General features: G+C 42.0%; 1 protein-coding gene across 2 annotated transcripts; it reads left to right on the top strand.

Moving 5' to 3' along the window:
• The first annotated feature begins 6,385 nt into the window (after window positions 1–6,385).
• LOC310958478 (uncharacterized protein) lies at window positions 6,386–11,483 on the top strand. 2 transcript variants are annotated; one of them, XM_083929435.1, is made up of 5 exons: window positions 6,386–6,668; window positions 8,338–8,518; window positions 8,605–8,691; window positions 9,066–9,128; window positions 9,420–11,483. In XM_083929435.1, exons 2-5 carry the CDS (start codon window positions 8,356–8,358, stop codon window positions 10,724–10,726), a joined length of 1,620 nt encoding a protein of 539 aa, XP_083785561.1. In that variant the 5' UTR covers window positions 6,386–6,668; window positions 8,338–8,355; the 3' UTR covers window positions 10,727–11,483. The 2 variants fall into 2 exon arrangements, with proteins under 2 accessions (XP_083785561.1, XP_083785562.1); XM_083929436.1 differs by lacking the exon at window positions 8,605–8,691.
• The last annotated feature ends 1,870 nt before the right edge of the window (window positions 11,484–13,353 follow it).

Raw genomic sequence — 13,353 nt, 5'->3', positions numbered from 1 at the left:
AGCCATGTGTCGAACGAACCAAGTGCTTATGAATCCCAGACTTATTCCAGGCATACTGCCCACACACTTGCTGTTATCATAGCATAGGGAACTGCACTTCACCAGATTTTCCTGGTCAAAAACTGGTAATTACTGGATAATGGAAACATTGACTATGAAAACATAGTTTCAAAAAATCTAACTGGGATTTTCCTAAAGACCTAAAACGCAGTTTGTGTGTGGCCAAAAAAAAAGCACATGTTTACAAAAATATCCGCCTACGCGTGTACTCTGCCTATATTTCCTGCCAAGGCAAGAATAAAGACAACAAAGACATAACAGATGGAGACGGGGCTTTTTTTTCATTTGGTCTAATCAACGACTGTTTCAGCTTGTGTCCCAGAGTTCCCTCACACCTGCCATGAGACTCGCCCGCCCGGCAGAGTGAGGGGGTGATTATCATTAGTTACTATCAGAGGAGCACGCTGTCATTTTATTTCAGAGCCAGACTTCCTCGGGCCTCTCTGGAGTTCCTGATATAGGCGTAGCACTTAATGAGGGAAATACCCAAAGTTAAACCGAGCATGGGAGCCTGTGGGGGGAGAGTGGGGGGAGGGAGGATTGGAGAGACTGGAACGTGAGAGAAAAAGTAGCAGGGGTAAGGAGAGAGAAATGACAAGAGGAGGGCAGAGCTGTGAGTCTTCCTGGAGGACGGAGAGGTGTCTTTGCTGTGGCTGTGTGGGTCTCTGGCATGATGATTTGGGACAGAAAATGAAAATCACATTGCCAGGGATTACTACACTGCTATGGTGTCTGCTACTGCTGCTCCTGGGGCTGGAGGAGGATACCTGTTTTGTGGATACAAGGAGAGTGTCACACTTTCTTCTGCCTGCTCGGTTTTTCACACATTTCTAAGAGAGGAGTTCTTACTGCGGATCACTCTGGAAGAACAACTCTTTTGAGGCAGGATCAGTGGATTAGTGTGTTTCTGCGGTGTCGTGTGCATCTGCTGGTTCTGATCAGGCGCAGAGCTTAGTCGACTGCTGAACAGGGAGTCTTAGCAATTTGTTCACAGTGGCTAAGTTCTTCACTTGTACAGAGATGATGGGGATATGTCAAAACATTCTGTACTTCCTTACTGGAGATGTCTATCATGATGTCCAAAAGAATGAGAGGGCATACTTAGAATGATTTTAAAGCACCCTCACACAGAACATTTACAAAAGAGAACCTTTTTTTGCTCAAACTGTAAAAAAATGAGTTTTTTTTTCTTTACTTTCTTTTAGCATTTAAATCTGAAACCAACTTGTGTTTGCACTATGTTGTAATTTGAAGGACATGGCTGATGAAAATATATAGTTTTTATCAAACTGACAACTGAATAGACCAAAACCAACGATTAATTGGTACTAATAAGCAAAACTGTAGTACTTGACTCCGAACTTGATCTCTAGACTGGACTTGTTCTTATGTCCTGTTGGACTTGGCTATTGAGAACTGTTCAAGTTATTCCTGGCTGCTGATTCAGGATCACTTGTTCAGAACTTTGCTTAAATTCTCGAGAGATTAGTTTGATGTTAGCAGATAAATCAACTCCTTAATCACAATATTAGCATTGAAAAGACACTTGCCTATTATAATCTTGAACAGACACAATGTGCTCTGGACCCGGTCTTGGACTTGACTTGGTGGTCTGTGTGTGTGTGTGTGTGTGTGTGTGTGTGTGTGTGTGTGTGTGTGTGTGTGTGTGTGTGTGTGTGTGTGTGTGTGTGTGTGTGTGTGTGTGTGTGTGTGTGTGTGTGTGTGTGTGTGTGTGTGTGTGTGTGTGTGTGTGTGTGTGTGTGTGTGTGTGTGTGTGTGTGTGTGTGTGTGTGTGTGTGTGTGTGTGTGTGTGTGTGTGTGTGTGTGTGTGTGTGTGTGTCACACACTGTTGCTCTCTGTGACACATTCCTTTATTACCATGAACACACACAATGTAGTTGATTTGGACTCAATCCCACACACAACGTCTTGCTGCCAGAAACACTCACTAGAAGAGTACCAAATTAATAATTGACATTTATCTGCAGCTGAAAATAGTCCCCAGCCCCAACAAATTCACAATTTGCTAATGTTTGAGTAATGTTGGCTAGAAAGCACCCAGCTGTTTTGATGAAAAAATGAAAAAAAAACCTTATTTGTAAGGTGTTTTTAAGATTGGTCTAGGGGCCACAGACAGGGTGGAGAAGTCAAACTATTGAGTAAAATGGTTGGTTTTGATCTTTTCTTGGGATTTGTTAACAAAAATAGTAATATAGGATAAAAAACGCCTTTTCCTTTATATAGTCCTGACTTTTACACACTCTATTCAACGGCAGCCACGATCTCAGGCTAAACCTAGTTGTAATCTAATCTTTGGGTTAGTTTAATGTAGAGAATAAAGGCTAAATCTCAAACTTGAGCAGGACCTGAGTATAGTCTTACACCTAGAACATGACTCAATCTTTCTTTGAAAAGAACATTTTTATTTATTTAAGTTATTTCCGAAAAACAACTTCCCTATATAGAGATCCTTTAAGAAAGTCTGTTGGAAATAAAATAAAAAAGTACTCAACTATTGGTGAAAAAAGCAACTAGCTCTGATTTTATATGGTTTCAACTTCCAAATGATGGTAGCTACTAAAAAAGGGTTTACATTTGTACATGTGACAAATTTATGAAAATATGTTTGTATTTACTTTTATATAATTATTATTACATAAAATCTAGCTTAAAGGTTTGTACTCGACATTCAGAACATTAATATGGCAGCAGAGAGATATTTGCTATGTAAAGATATAGTGGAGTAATGTCATCCTGAGAAGAGAATGGAATCACTCTCACTGAGTAATCCAAGCTTCTCTGTTCTGTGTGATGGCCGTGCATGTAACTGGATGTCAGTCCCTCTGTTAAGCATTGGTATTTGACGATCTGGAGAACAGGTTATTAAAACTTTTGGCCCCATCCTTCGTGTTTATGATAACTGCAGCGTCCCAGTCAGGAAGGTCACGTCACTGCTGAGTACCACTCCCCACGGAAGCCAGGTCGTGTGAGCTAACCATGGAGGGGAACGTACCTATGTTCCCTGCTTTTTATGTGACTGGGGAACATCGGACCCTTTCCGAAATATTCCGAAAAGGTCAGATGTTTCTATGTTCTCCAGTCTGTTATTTTTTCCACAATTAGTGCCAAATTCCCTGGCAAAAACAGGCCTATGTAGACCCTAACACCCCCCTAACCCACTGCGAGCCAAATTTACCTGCAGGTACAAATAAAGAAATCTAATCTAACCTAACCCTGCCCCTAATCATAACCCCTAAACCTAACAAAATGCTAAATAAAATCAGCGGAGGCATATGCTTTTGCGACCAGGGAACATAGGACCTGGGGAATATAGGTGTGACCCCTCCACGGAGCTAACTAATGCATGTAGCTTTTAGCTTTGTTGGCGCTCCCCGTTTCTTCCACCCTCTCCCTCCCTTCCCTTTCTGATGATCGGGAGAACGAGCTCCGTATGGGCACAGATCTCCCACAAAAGCTAGGCCCGGATACTTTGCACTGCAAGCAGCAGCAATTAGCTAGCTAGTGGGAGCACTATTGCTGTTGTTATCTAGCAGAAGTATTTTGAGTACAGCACCGTTAATAATAATTCAAATGATCACATCTGGAACATGATTGGTTGGTTTGGATGCCGGGAGCTCATCTTATAGAGCTACATGTATTGGGTACAAAAGGGTGGGAATCCCTGGGATATAGAGTGTCTTCATACACTAAAACAAGGCAAAATGTATACGTGAAACACAATTGTCTTCTCACAATGAAACGTTTGGGAAATTGGGAATGTCATCACCTAACAAGATCCACATCTCGGTCCACATCTATTGGCCACATGCAGGATGTATTGCCTTAGAGAAAGCGAGAATGTGCACCTGCGCCTTTATCAGCTGTGCATCAGAGGTTTTATAACTCATCTCCCTTTGTTGTGCAGAATGACTGACAATTTGCAATGTTGCCAGTTCAACTCATCCCTGGGAAATTAAATTAAGTTCACCTTTAACAATTAGACGATTATATTCAATAGAAAGATTGTGTTTACTTTTCCCGAGGGCTGATGTTATCAGTTAAGATAGTATCATAATATAAAAATAAAACGTATTGAAATACAAAGACGTTATGCATTACAATAAAGGAAATGAGTTTTGCACGGAAATTAAATACCATGTCTTGATTAATGTGCAGACTTTGCCACTTCTTTCATCAGCATTGAATGGAACCACCAGATTGCCACATGTGCGTGACCACGGCATTACTCTGCAGAAACATCTGGCCTTCCTCTTGTGCCTTCTGAGCTGATGGCAGTTCGATCAAACACACTGGCTCAGTTCAGCAGGAGCAGGAGTCTGGTCAACGTGCAACATTTTGCCATGAATACCAAGCAAATAGTGATCCATGCTGCAATTGTATCAGTTAAGGAAATATTGTCATTAACAGATGAATATTTTGTTTCCACAAGTTCTAAAGGTTTTATATGTTTGGTATTATTTAAAGGCCCCATATGATTAAAAAGGGTCAAATATTGTGATGTTTGGTATTATAAAGCAGGTTCAGGTGCTTTATAAATACTGTGAAAATGTCAGGTGTCAAAAAGCTCAATCCACAGAGAAATGCACACAGTCTGTATAGAAACTGTGCCTTTAAAAGAGCCTTCAGGACTTGTGATGTCACAACTAGACTATATAGATTGGTAGAAAGTGCTGTTACAGTTATTCCCCATTTTTTACACTCCTGGTTCCCTTGTCTCTCAAGTCAGTGGGATTTTCAATAGGGTTTTTAGTTAGATGCCTTAAATAAGGCCTGCTCTGATTAACACAGGGTTGAGAGATTTTAACGTTTTGTTCTGTGAGATAAAATACGTGAATCAATACACCACTCCTGATTTTTGAAGCTTGTACATGTCTTTAAAAAACTGTGTGAAGGCTAAAATGACACGACAAACGCCAGAACACCATACAAACAAAATCAGTTGGAAGCTAGTGAGTGGTGTAGTTCATTCATAGCCTAATGTTAGCTTTTTACTTCTGCCAATTACATTTATGCTTCAAAAATCATAAAAAGCGGGGGCGGTTGGTGGCTGAGTAGTTCGAGCAGCCGCCCCATGTGGGGAGGCTGGGGGTCCTCGGGGCAGTGGCCGTGGGTTTGAGTCCGACCTGCGGCCCTTAGCTGCATGCCCCCCCCCACCCCATTTCATATCTGTTCTATCAAATAAAAGGCTTGAAATCTGCCAGAAAAAAATAATCTAAAAAACAAAATCATAAAAGTGGTGTCCATTTGTGAAAACCATCTTGCTGACCAACACATGTACCTATCTTAAACTGTTGTTTGCCACAGAGCTTATTTTGTGCAATAATCCAAAATCTACTTTTCTATTTGGCATACAAAATACGTCATCTCTGCTTCACTCTATGACTGTGCAGAGACGCAGAGAGCACAGATGCTGAACGCCATAAATGCTGAGCAATCAGAACAGAGCTGGCTTTTTCAGGAGTGGGCCTTAAAGAGACAAGCCAAGCATTTCAGACAGGGGTGAAGGGGGTAAATTCAGACAGATAGTATGAGAAAATAATGTGTTTTTTTTTATCGATATAATATATGACTATTATGTGGGATGTTGTCCAAATATGACATTACTCTATATTAAAGATGAATATTTCTAGATTATAAGATTGCGTGCCTGCATTTTGTACCCTACACAATTGTGACAAATACCTTTTTCTCGAATGATACTTTTTTTTTTTAACCAGAAGTGAAGGAATTCAACTGTATCCTACATTACAGCCGGTGCAGTTGATGGTTGTCCATGAATGTTCACTGCTCTCCAGTGGTTACAGTGAGGAACCACACCAGCACAGCACACTGTCTAACTAGGAAATAGGCCTAAACAATCAGAAACATCTAGCGAATAACCAAAAAACAAAAGCAACATTTATTCATTAGATAAATAAATCTGCATGATTATATGCATCCATATATGTGGTGGTTAACATCTATTTTTTTCTATATTCTGTTCTGTTTTGAGGGTGACTTTAACATCTGTCTAGGGACTGCAAATGAAAAATAGCCTCTTGGCTAATTCTGGCGCATTTACAGTAATGTTATTAATGTGCACTGTCCCTGGTTTCAAATAAACTAAACCTGGCTGCGTAAAATAGTCAAAGTAAATATTTAAGGAACCAGTCGACAATGGAAACTTTTTATTTAATTTTTAAACTCACATTTAAGGACCAAAATATAACAAAAAGACTGACCGCTTCTTCTCTTCTAGAGGGCGGAAGTCTGCCTATCTGCCGTAGTTAAATCACACGAAGAAGAAGAACGCGGAACAGAAACAACAACAATGTGACTGTCTGACAACTTGCCCCATGCAGAAAGAAAGATTTACCAAATTAAACCGTGAAGTTATTGTCAAACATGCTCCGTCTGGAGAGCTTTGAGAGAAAGTTATTTGCTATCCTGGACACTGTGGCGGAAGTGGCGGTGACGGAGCTCAGCAGACTACTGGACAACTGCCCGGCTGATGTTATGGTTATGACCGCTCTTCCTCGGATTCAGTCACGTTAACAGCCGTGAAGGGCGAAGAGGAGGAGAGCCACCTGTATAATAAAGATATAACGGTAACACACACACACACGTTCACACTGCTTTTAAACAGACCCCGATCGATAACTGCTTCATTAGCTGCAACATTAACCTAAACATAGAATGGCCTTTTGTTACATTTAAACTACGCTTAGCATAAGAAAAGTAGCGTTTTCTGTCTTTTTGACATAACGGCACCTAAAACGACAGTACTCATGAGCCTTAGCGGTTGTTGACATGGGGAGGAAAATTGATACAGACTTGTTTCAGCCCTAAAATACACTTTTGTACAAATGTTATGTCTGTGCGTCTAAAGATCTCTCAATAGCTTCAAACAAATGTGATGGGAGACAGGTCTGGACTGTCGGGAGCCCAGTCTCGTACCTGCACTCTTTTACTATGATGCCACGTTGTTGTAACACGTGCAGAATGTGTCTTGGCATTGTCTTGTTGAAATAAGCAGGGACGTCCCTGAAAAAGACGTTGCTTGGATGGCAGCATTTGTTGCTGCAAAAGCTGTATGTACCTCACATCTGTGAATGGTGCCTTCACAGATGTGAAAGTTACCCATGATGCCATGGGCACGAACACACCCCCATACCATCAAAGATGCTTGCTTTTGAACTTTGTGCTGAAACACTCTGGTCCTTTTCCTCTTTGTCCCGGACAACACGACATCCATGATTTCCAAAAACAAACTGAAATGTGGAATCCATCTCAGAAGAGCTCGGGTCCAGAGAAGCTGGCGATGTTTCTGGGTGTTGTTGATTTATGGCTTTCACTTTTCATGGTAGAGTTGTAACTTGCACCTGTAGTTGTAGCGACAAACCGCGTTAACTGACAATAGTTTTCTGAAGTGTTCCTGAGCCCAAGTGGTAATATCCTTTACAGAATGATGTCAGTTTTTACTACAGTGCCGCCTTAGGGATCGTTTTCTTAAAATTGTACGCCTAGAGACGTTCTTAAGCAGTTGGACTATTTGTTCACACAGTTGTTCACAAAGTGGTGAACCTGGCCCCATTCTTGCTTGTGAACAACTAAGCCTTTCGGGGATGCTCCTTCATTTGAATTGGGGTTTGTAATTGTGTAGGAAGGATATACATTTTTGGTCAATCAACAATTGACTCATTTTGAAGAAGGGCCAGACTGATATGTTTTTTAAAAAAAACGAAAAAATACAGGTATCAGTCTTTTGCTGACCATTTAAATAAGGATTTAATAAAAATAATAGCTATATGACAACATGCTAAAATCACCCAAAGCATAATTTTCTGCATCATGTTCTGTAAAAAATATTTTTATATCAGCACATTGGAAAACATATATACACTGATACTGATGGATAACAATATGTGATTCATATGTGACTAATATATTAGTCTGGTTCTAGTTTAAAGGGGTACTGTCCCAATTTGATCCAGCTCTGTGTCATAGCAGTGGGGGCAGTGTGCGCAGATGAATGGTTTTTGCCTTCTCTCTGTGGAGAAAATTCCCGTGGAGCATGACAGCGGAGGACTGCGAGATCAGACCTCAGTGAGCTCCATGCGCTGTGACCACGAAATGAATTATAACACTGTTCATGTGCAGACACTGCCCACATTGCCATGACTCAGAGCTGTAGTTAAATCTGCAAAAAATAAAAAAAACCCTCAGTGTGTTACCAACCACTCTTGTTGCTTTTCTTTATTACCCATGACTTTCCAGAACCGGTTTGCATCGCTCATGGAAGCATGGACGAAAGATGCAGTACAGAAAATACTGCTGATGTTCAAAGTGTCCATGTGTGATGCTGTTCCTGCTGCAGAGCAGAAGACTGGGCTGAATGACAAGACGAAACAGATGAGCAGGAAGCCGAAAGCAAGGCCAATGGCTGGGTCCAAAAAACGTAAGTCAGGTAAACGTTTGAGTGGCTTTTTATGTTAATATGCTGGCTTTTTTTAAAGAAGGTTTGTTGTTGTTGTTAAATTACAGAATCAGCATCCAGAAGTTCTCCTAAGAAAATAAATAAAATCAAGCCACCAGCAATAAGAAAGAAGAATGACACCTTATATTACAGAGGTATCAGTATCCGCTTCAGTTGTAGTCAGACTTCAGAGGAATAACCAGTGGTATTACATAAGCTACTGTCTGTTTACACCTTCGGTTAGTGCCAGACATTTCCCAAAGCATTATTTAAAATTTTTCAAAATGATGTGTTCAGGTGATACACCCACCTTTAAAATTCAGTGCTTGTCCTGGTTGTCCATGATAAGAAGTCATGGCTGATGGAATGGTATTAATGTAAAAGAGTTTTTACCGCAAAGTAATTTTCATGGTGGAGATATACCGTACTTCTGACTTGGATCAGGTAGCAGGACTGGTAGTTCTCTTTGGGCAAACTGATCCCTTAATGAGAAATTCACTGAAATGAATTTCATGTTTTTTTTTTTCAGAGGAGCAACATAAAGAAGAACCAACAGCAGCAGCAGCTGACTCAGAATCAGTGAATAAACCCGGTAACTACGGCTTTCAATACAAAACAAGCAGAAAAGATGTTGAGTGTATGAGAACACGTTCATGTTGATTTTATTCATTATTCTTTACAACGCTGAAGTCTCTTGAAGAAGATTTACAAGTGAGACCTGGAGAGTGTAGAGTACCTGTCACGTCTTTAACACATCTTCTTTTTTTTCATGAGTAAAAAGATATTGAAATTCTATCTGTTGTGAGAATCTGTGTTAATCTGTTAGCTGTGTACTTCCCACTTTGCTTCAGGTCTCCTAAAAGCTTTTTTGTTTTTGTTTTAGCTGATGCAGCCACACATGACAATAACTCTGGGTCGCCGTCTGAACCTGAAGCTATGTTAACAAACGTCACCTCAGAGCCGGCCTCCGATGTATGCGAGGAAGATGGTGTCCAGGGGAATACAGCCACTGCAAATAGCACTCATAAAATGAAAAAGAAGAAGACCACTGGGCCACTGAAATGTCCTTCTTGTGACAAATCGTTCGCTCTGAAGTGTATGATGGACAGGCACTACCTGACTCACTCCAAACCTCACCATTGTTCTGTGTGCGGGAAACGTTTTGCCGGACAACAAGGGCTCATCGCACATTCAAGACGTCACACCGGAGAGAAGCTTTACAAATGCTCTGATTGTGGGACGGAGTTTGCTTACAAATCTACCTTTGACAGACACATGCGCCAGCACAGCCTCAACAAACCGAGCAACCACACCTGCATGCTGTGTGAGAATCAGTTCATCGGGGTGTTGGCGCTGCAGCGGCATAGGTGTTGTGCCTTAAAGAATACATTTGTCTGCTCGCTTTGCCCGGAAACCTTTGAATGCAGACAGAGTTTGGCCGATCACGAGGACCTGCATTCAGGAGACAGAGATTTTGTCTGTGAAATGTGCGGCAAGAGTTTCTTCTCGTCCTCGTCCTTGGTCACTCACCGGGTGACTCACACGAAGAAGGAAAACTGCTGCGATGTGCTCGGCCTCGGATGCAGCGACTTTAGCGTCCTCAAAAATCACCTGAGCAAACACACCGGGGAGAAACTTTTCTCCTGCAAGGTTTGTGGTAAAGGTTGTAGTCACCCGAGCGCTCTGAAGCACCACATGCTGACCCACACAGGAGAGAAGTCGTACATCTGCGAAACCTGTGGCAAAGGCTGCAGCCACGCCAGCGCGCTTCAGAACCACATGAGGATCCACACTGGGAAGAAACCGGGGCAGCGGCCGGTCTGCAGTGTGTGCGGCAAAAAATTCCGCCGCATGGTCAATCTCAGATATCACATGAGCATCCACACGGGGGAGAAGCTTTACTCCTGCAACCAGTGTGATAAAAAGTTCAGCAACCCCAGCAATCTTAAGCTACACACGATGATTCACTCGGGAAAGAAAATGTACGGCTGTAACATATGCGGCAGGAGGTTCTGTCAATCCACTGGCCTCAAGGCTCACAGACGGGTCCACACAGGAGAAAAGCCTCATTGCTGCATGGTCTGCGGGAAAGCTTTCATGCACAGCAGCGACTTCAGGAAACATCAGAGAAGTCACCTGCTAGATGAGCCAGGAGATGGACAGTCTGAAATAACTGCTGTGAAAATCTAAAACGTTTCATTGCTGTATGGTCACTTCATGTACTTAGAGGTTGAAATACTGTACACAGAAGTTGGGGCTGGGCAATGTGACAGTAAAATACTGGGAGATACTAGGGATGTGTCGGATGCAGATTTTCCCATCCTGATAGAGAATTGTCAATCCCCTGGCTGGATTAGACCTTTGCAGACTGCATTACAGGAATAACATTCACTAGATTGACCAAAAACAATAAAAACTGTCTATAAACGGTTTTTCAATTGAGTTTCCAGACAAAATTCTATACCACGATGTTGAGGCATCCATGTACGATTTTTGAACATGTCATTCCAAAGCCATGAACATTAATCTGCTGCTATAATAAGGTGCGTTTCCATTAGGGTTGAATACCCAGAATGAGGCGGGGTCTCTCTCGGCAAAACGCCCGATTTGCATTTGAGTTGCTTGAGGGGCCGTTTGTTTACCCTGTAGGAGAGCGTGGCCTTTTTTCGCCCCTGAGAAAAGCCTGGTTGCTGATTGGATATTACGCCAAGCGGGATGTGACGTGGTAGTACAGACGCCACAACAACACGGCAAAGTAGAGTAGACACTTTTATCCAGTGGTGTAGAACGCAGCACAGAAAACGATCTGTGCGTGCGCATCTTTGTACATGCTTTTTAAAATGAGTGCTGCAGCGGCCGGGTTGGATTCTGACCCTTTGCTGCATGTTCCATCTCACTCCACCGTACGCACGCACACACGCACACACGCACACACGCACACACACACACACACACACACACACACACACACACACACACACACACACACACACACACACACACACACACACACACACACACACACACACACACACACACACACACACACACACACACACACACACACACACACACACACACCCCTTACTGCAAGCGGGGTGCAAGCCTGTCTGTCAACACACACTTTGACAGCGCCTCATTTTTTTTTGTTTTCTTTGATGTTACTTGCACATAAGTTGAATCATACGGACAAGCTTAAATCAAACTACAACTATTCTGTATTTCTCACCTGAAGAAACAATGGAGCGCCACTGTATCACTGATCAGCTGGCGATTGAAACCCATTCAGGGTGATATGTCACTCTTGTTATCCTCTCTGGGGCTTTTTTTTGTAATGGAAACACGCATAGTGAGAGGACTTTTGAGAGGGCGTGCCTAGCAACTTTCCGAGTGGCCCAACTTTACCCCAATGGAAACGCGCCTAACAGCCTAGTTCTTCCATAAAGAACAGAAAAAACCTTTCTTGGTTGTGGCTCTTGACGGTGTTATGTTGAATCAGGAAAAGGAAAGAGAGTGAACAAATATAATTGTAACCCGTAAAATTAAGATTTCCCTTTGTTGGAGCCTTTGTATATACCAAATGATGAAATTAGACGTGTTCAATCAATATAAGGCAATGCAAGTTTATTTATATAGCACCTTTCAACAACGCGTTAACTCAAAGTGCTTTACATTGAACATTCAAAGCATTGGAAAGAAATGCATAGTAAATGACATTTAGATATAAAATGACATTAAGGTAAAATAATTACAAAAAATTAAAACAAGAAAATAAAATAATTAAAATAATACAATGTAGTCTTGTGACATTGGATGTCAGGCTTTAAATCACATCCAGTATACCACACTGTCCATCCGTACCGTGCCCCGTGCTTTAGGATACTTGTCCCCCCCTGCGGCCCAGGCCCGTTTGTCACACTGCCTGGGCCTCGGTGAATGCTTCTTGCTGCCTTTACGTCATCATGCCGTAACACGTCACACGCATTGATTGACGTCATCATGATGCGTCGCTTTGTTTACAAGTCTTTCCATAGACCTCAGAGTTTTTGTGCATCTTATATTTTCATCCGACCAAATCTGCAGTAAACACTCCACCTCCACATCACACCAACGTGAACCTTTCGCCTTCATTATTTTAAATGTCCGTGCATGGTCCGTCCTTTTTTTATTCTATGTCCGAACAGGCGTACATGAAATGACGTCAGAACCAAATGCTCGTGCTCGTACATGTGCAAACTTGCTTTACAAAAGCCCACCTCTCCCAAACGGCCCGTGGCCGGCAAGCGTGCAGCAGCTAGGCGCGGTACGCTTGCACTCACACTGGTCAAACGAACTAGACTTTAGCCGTGAAACCTGTTTGGGCACGGTACAGAAGGACAGTGTGAGTGCGCCCTAAATGGTCTGATAACAGCCTTCTGGACCTAGGTGTAGCAGGCCCCTTCTGACTCATATCTGATAACCACTGATGATGCCCATTGCCCATTCAATGGTGTAATGAGGTTTGAAAAAGAAGAAGAAGAAGAATTACTTTATTTTATATAGAACCAGCTCATTTAGTAACCACTGCGTTTAAAACTCAGAATTTCAGCATGTCTTTTAAAGTTTGTTTTCTCTGCTGTCTTCATTAGAAGCTGCTGACTCCACATATCTTTCTTAAAGCAGTGCTCGCTGTCAGTTTAATGTTTTCTTCTCACTTGATTGGTTTTACCGGAATCACACAAATTACTTACATGTAGGTAATTTCCTTTGCCATTAAACAAAGGCAGGGGAGAATGAAGTCAATAAAGAAAGCAGATAACCTAAGCTAATGAACATTT

This window comes from Echiichthys vipera, assembly GCF_963691815.1.
Source record: "Echiichthys vipera genome assembly, chromosome: 16".
Taxonomy (NCBI): Eukaryota; Metazoa; Chordata; class Actinopteri; order Perciformes; family Trachinidae; genus Echiichthys; species Echiichthys vipera.
Note: the sequence above shows the minus strand (reverse complement) of the source record. Positions and strands in the feature narration are given on the sequence as shown.

What these genes read in the sequence shown, in the direction of transcription:
- LOC310958478 (XM_083929435.1), top strand. Translation starts at nt 8,356, where the DNA reads ATGGAAGCATGGACGAAAGATGCAGTACAGAAAATACTGCTGATGTTC. An exon ending in AATGGCTGGGTCCAAAAAAC is followed by an intron (nt 8,519 to 8,604) that starts GTAAGTCAGGTA and finishes GTTAAATTACAG; the next exon opens with AATCAGCATCCAGAAGTTCT. An exon ending in TGACACCTTATATTACAGAG is followed by an intron (nt 8,692 to 9,065) that starts GTATCAGTATCC and finishes TTTTTTTTTCAG; the next exon opens with AGGAGCAACATAAAGAAGAA.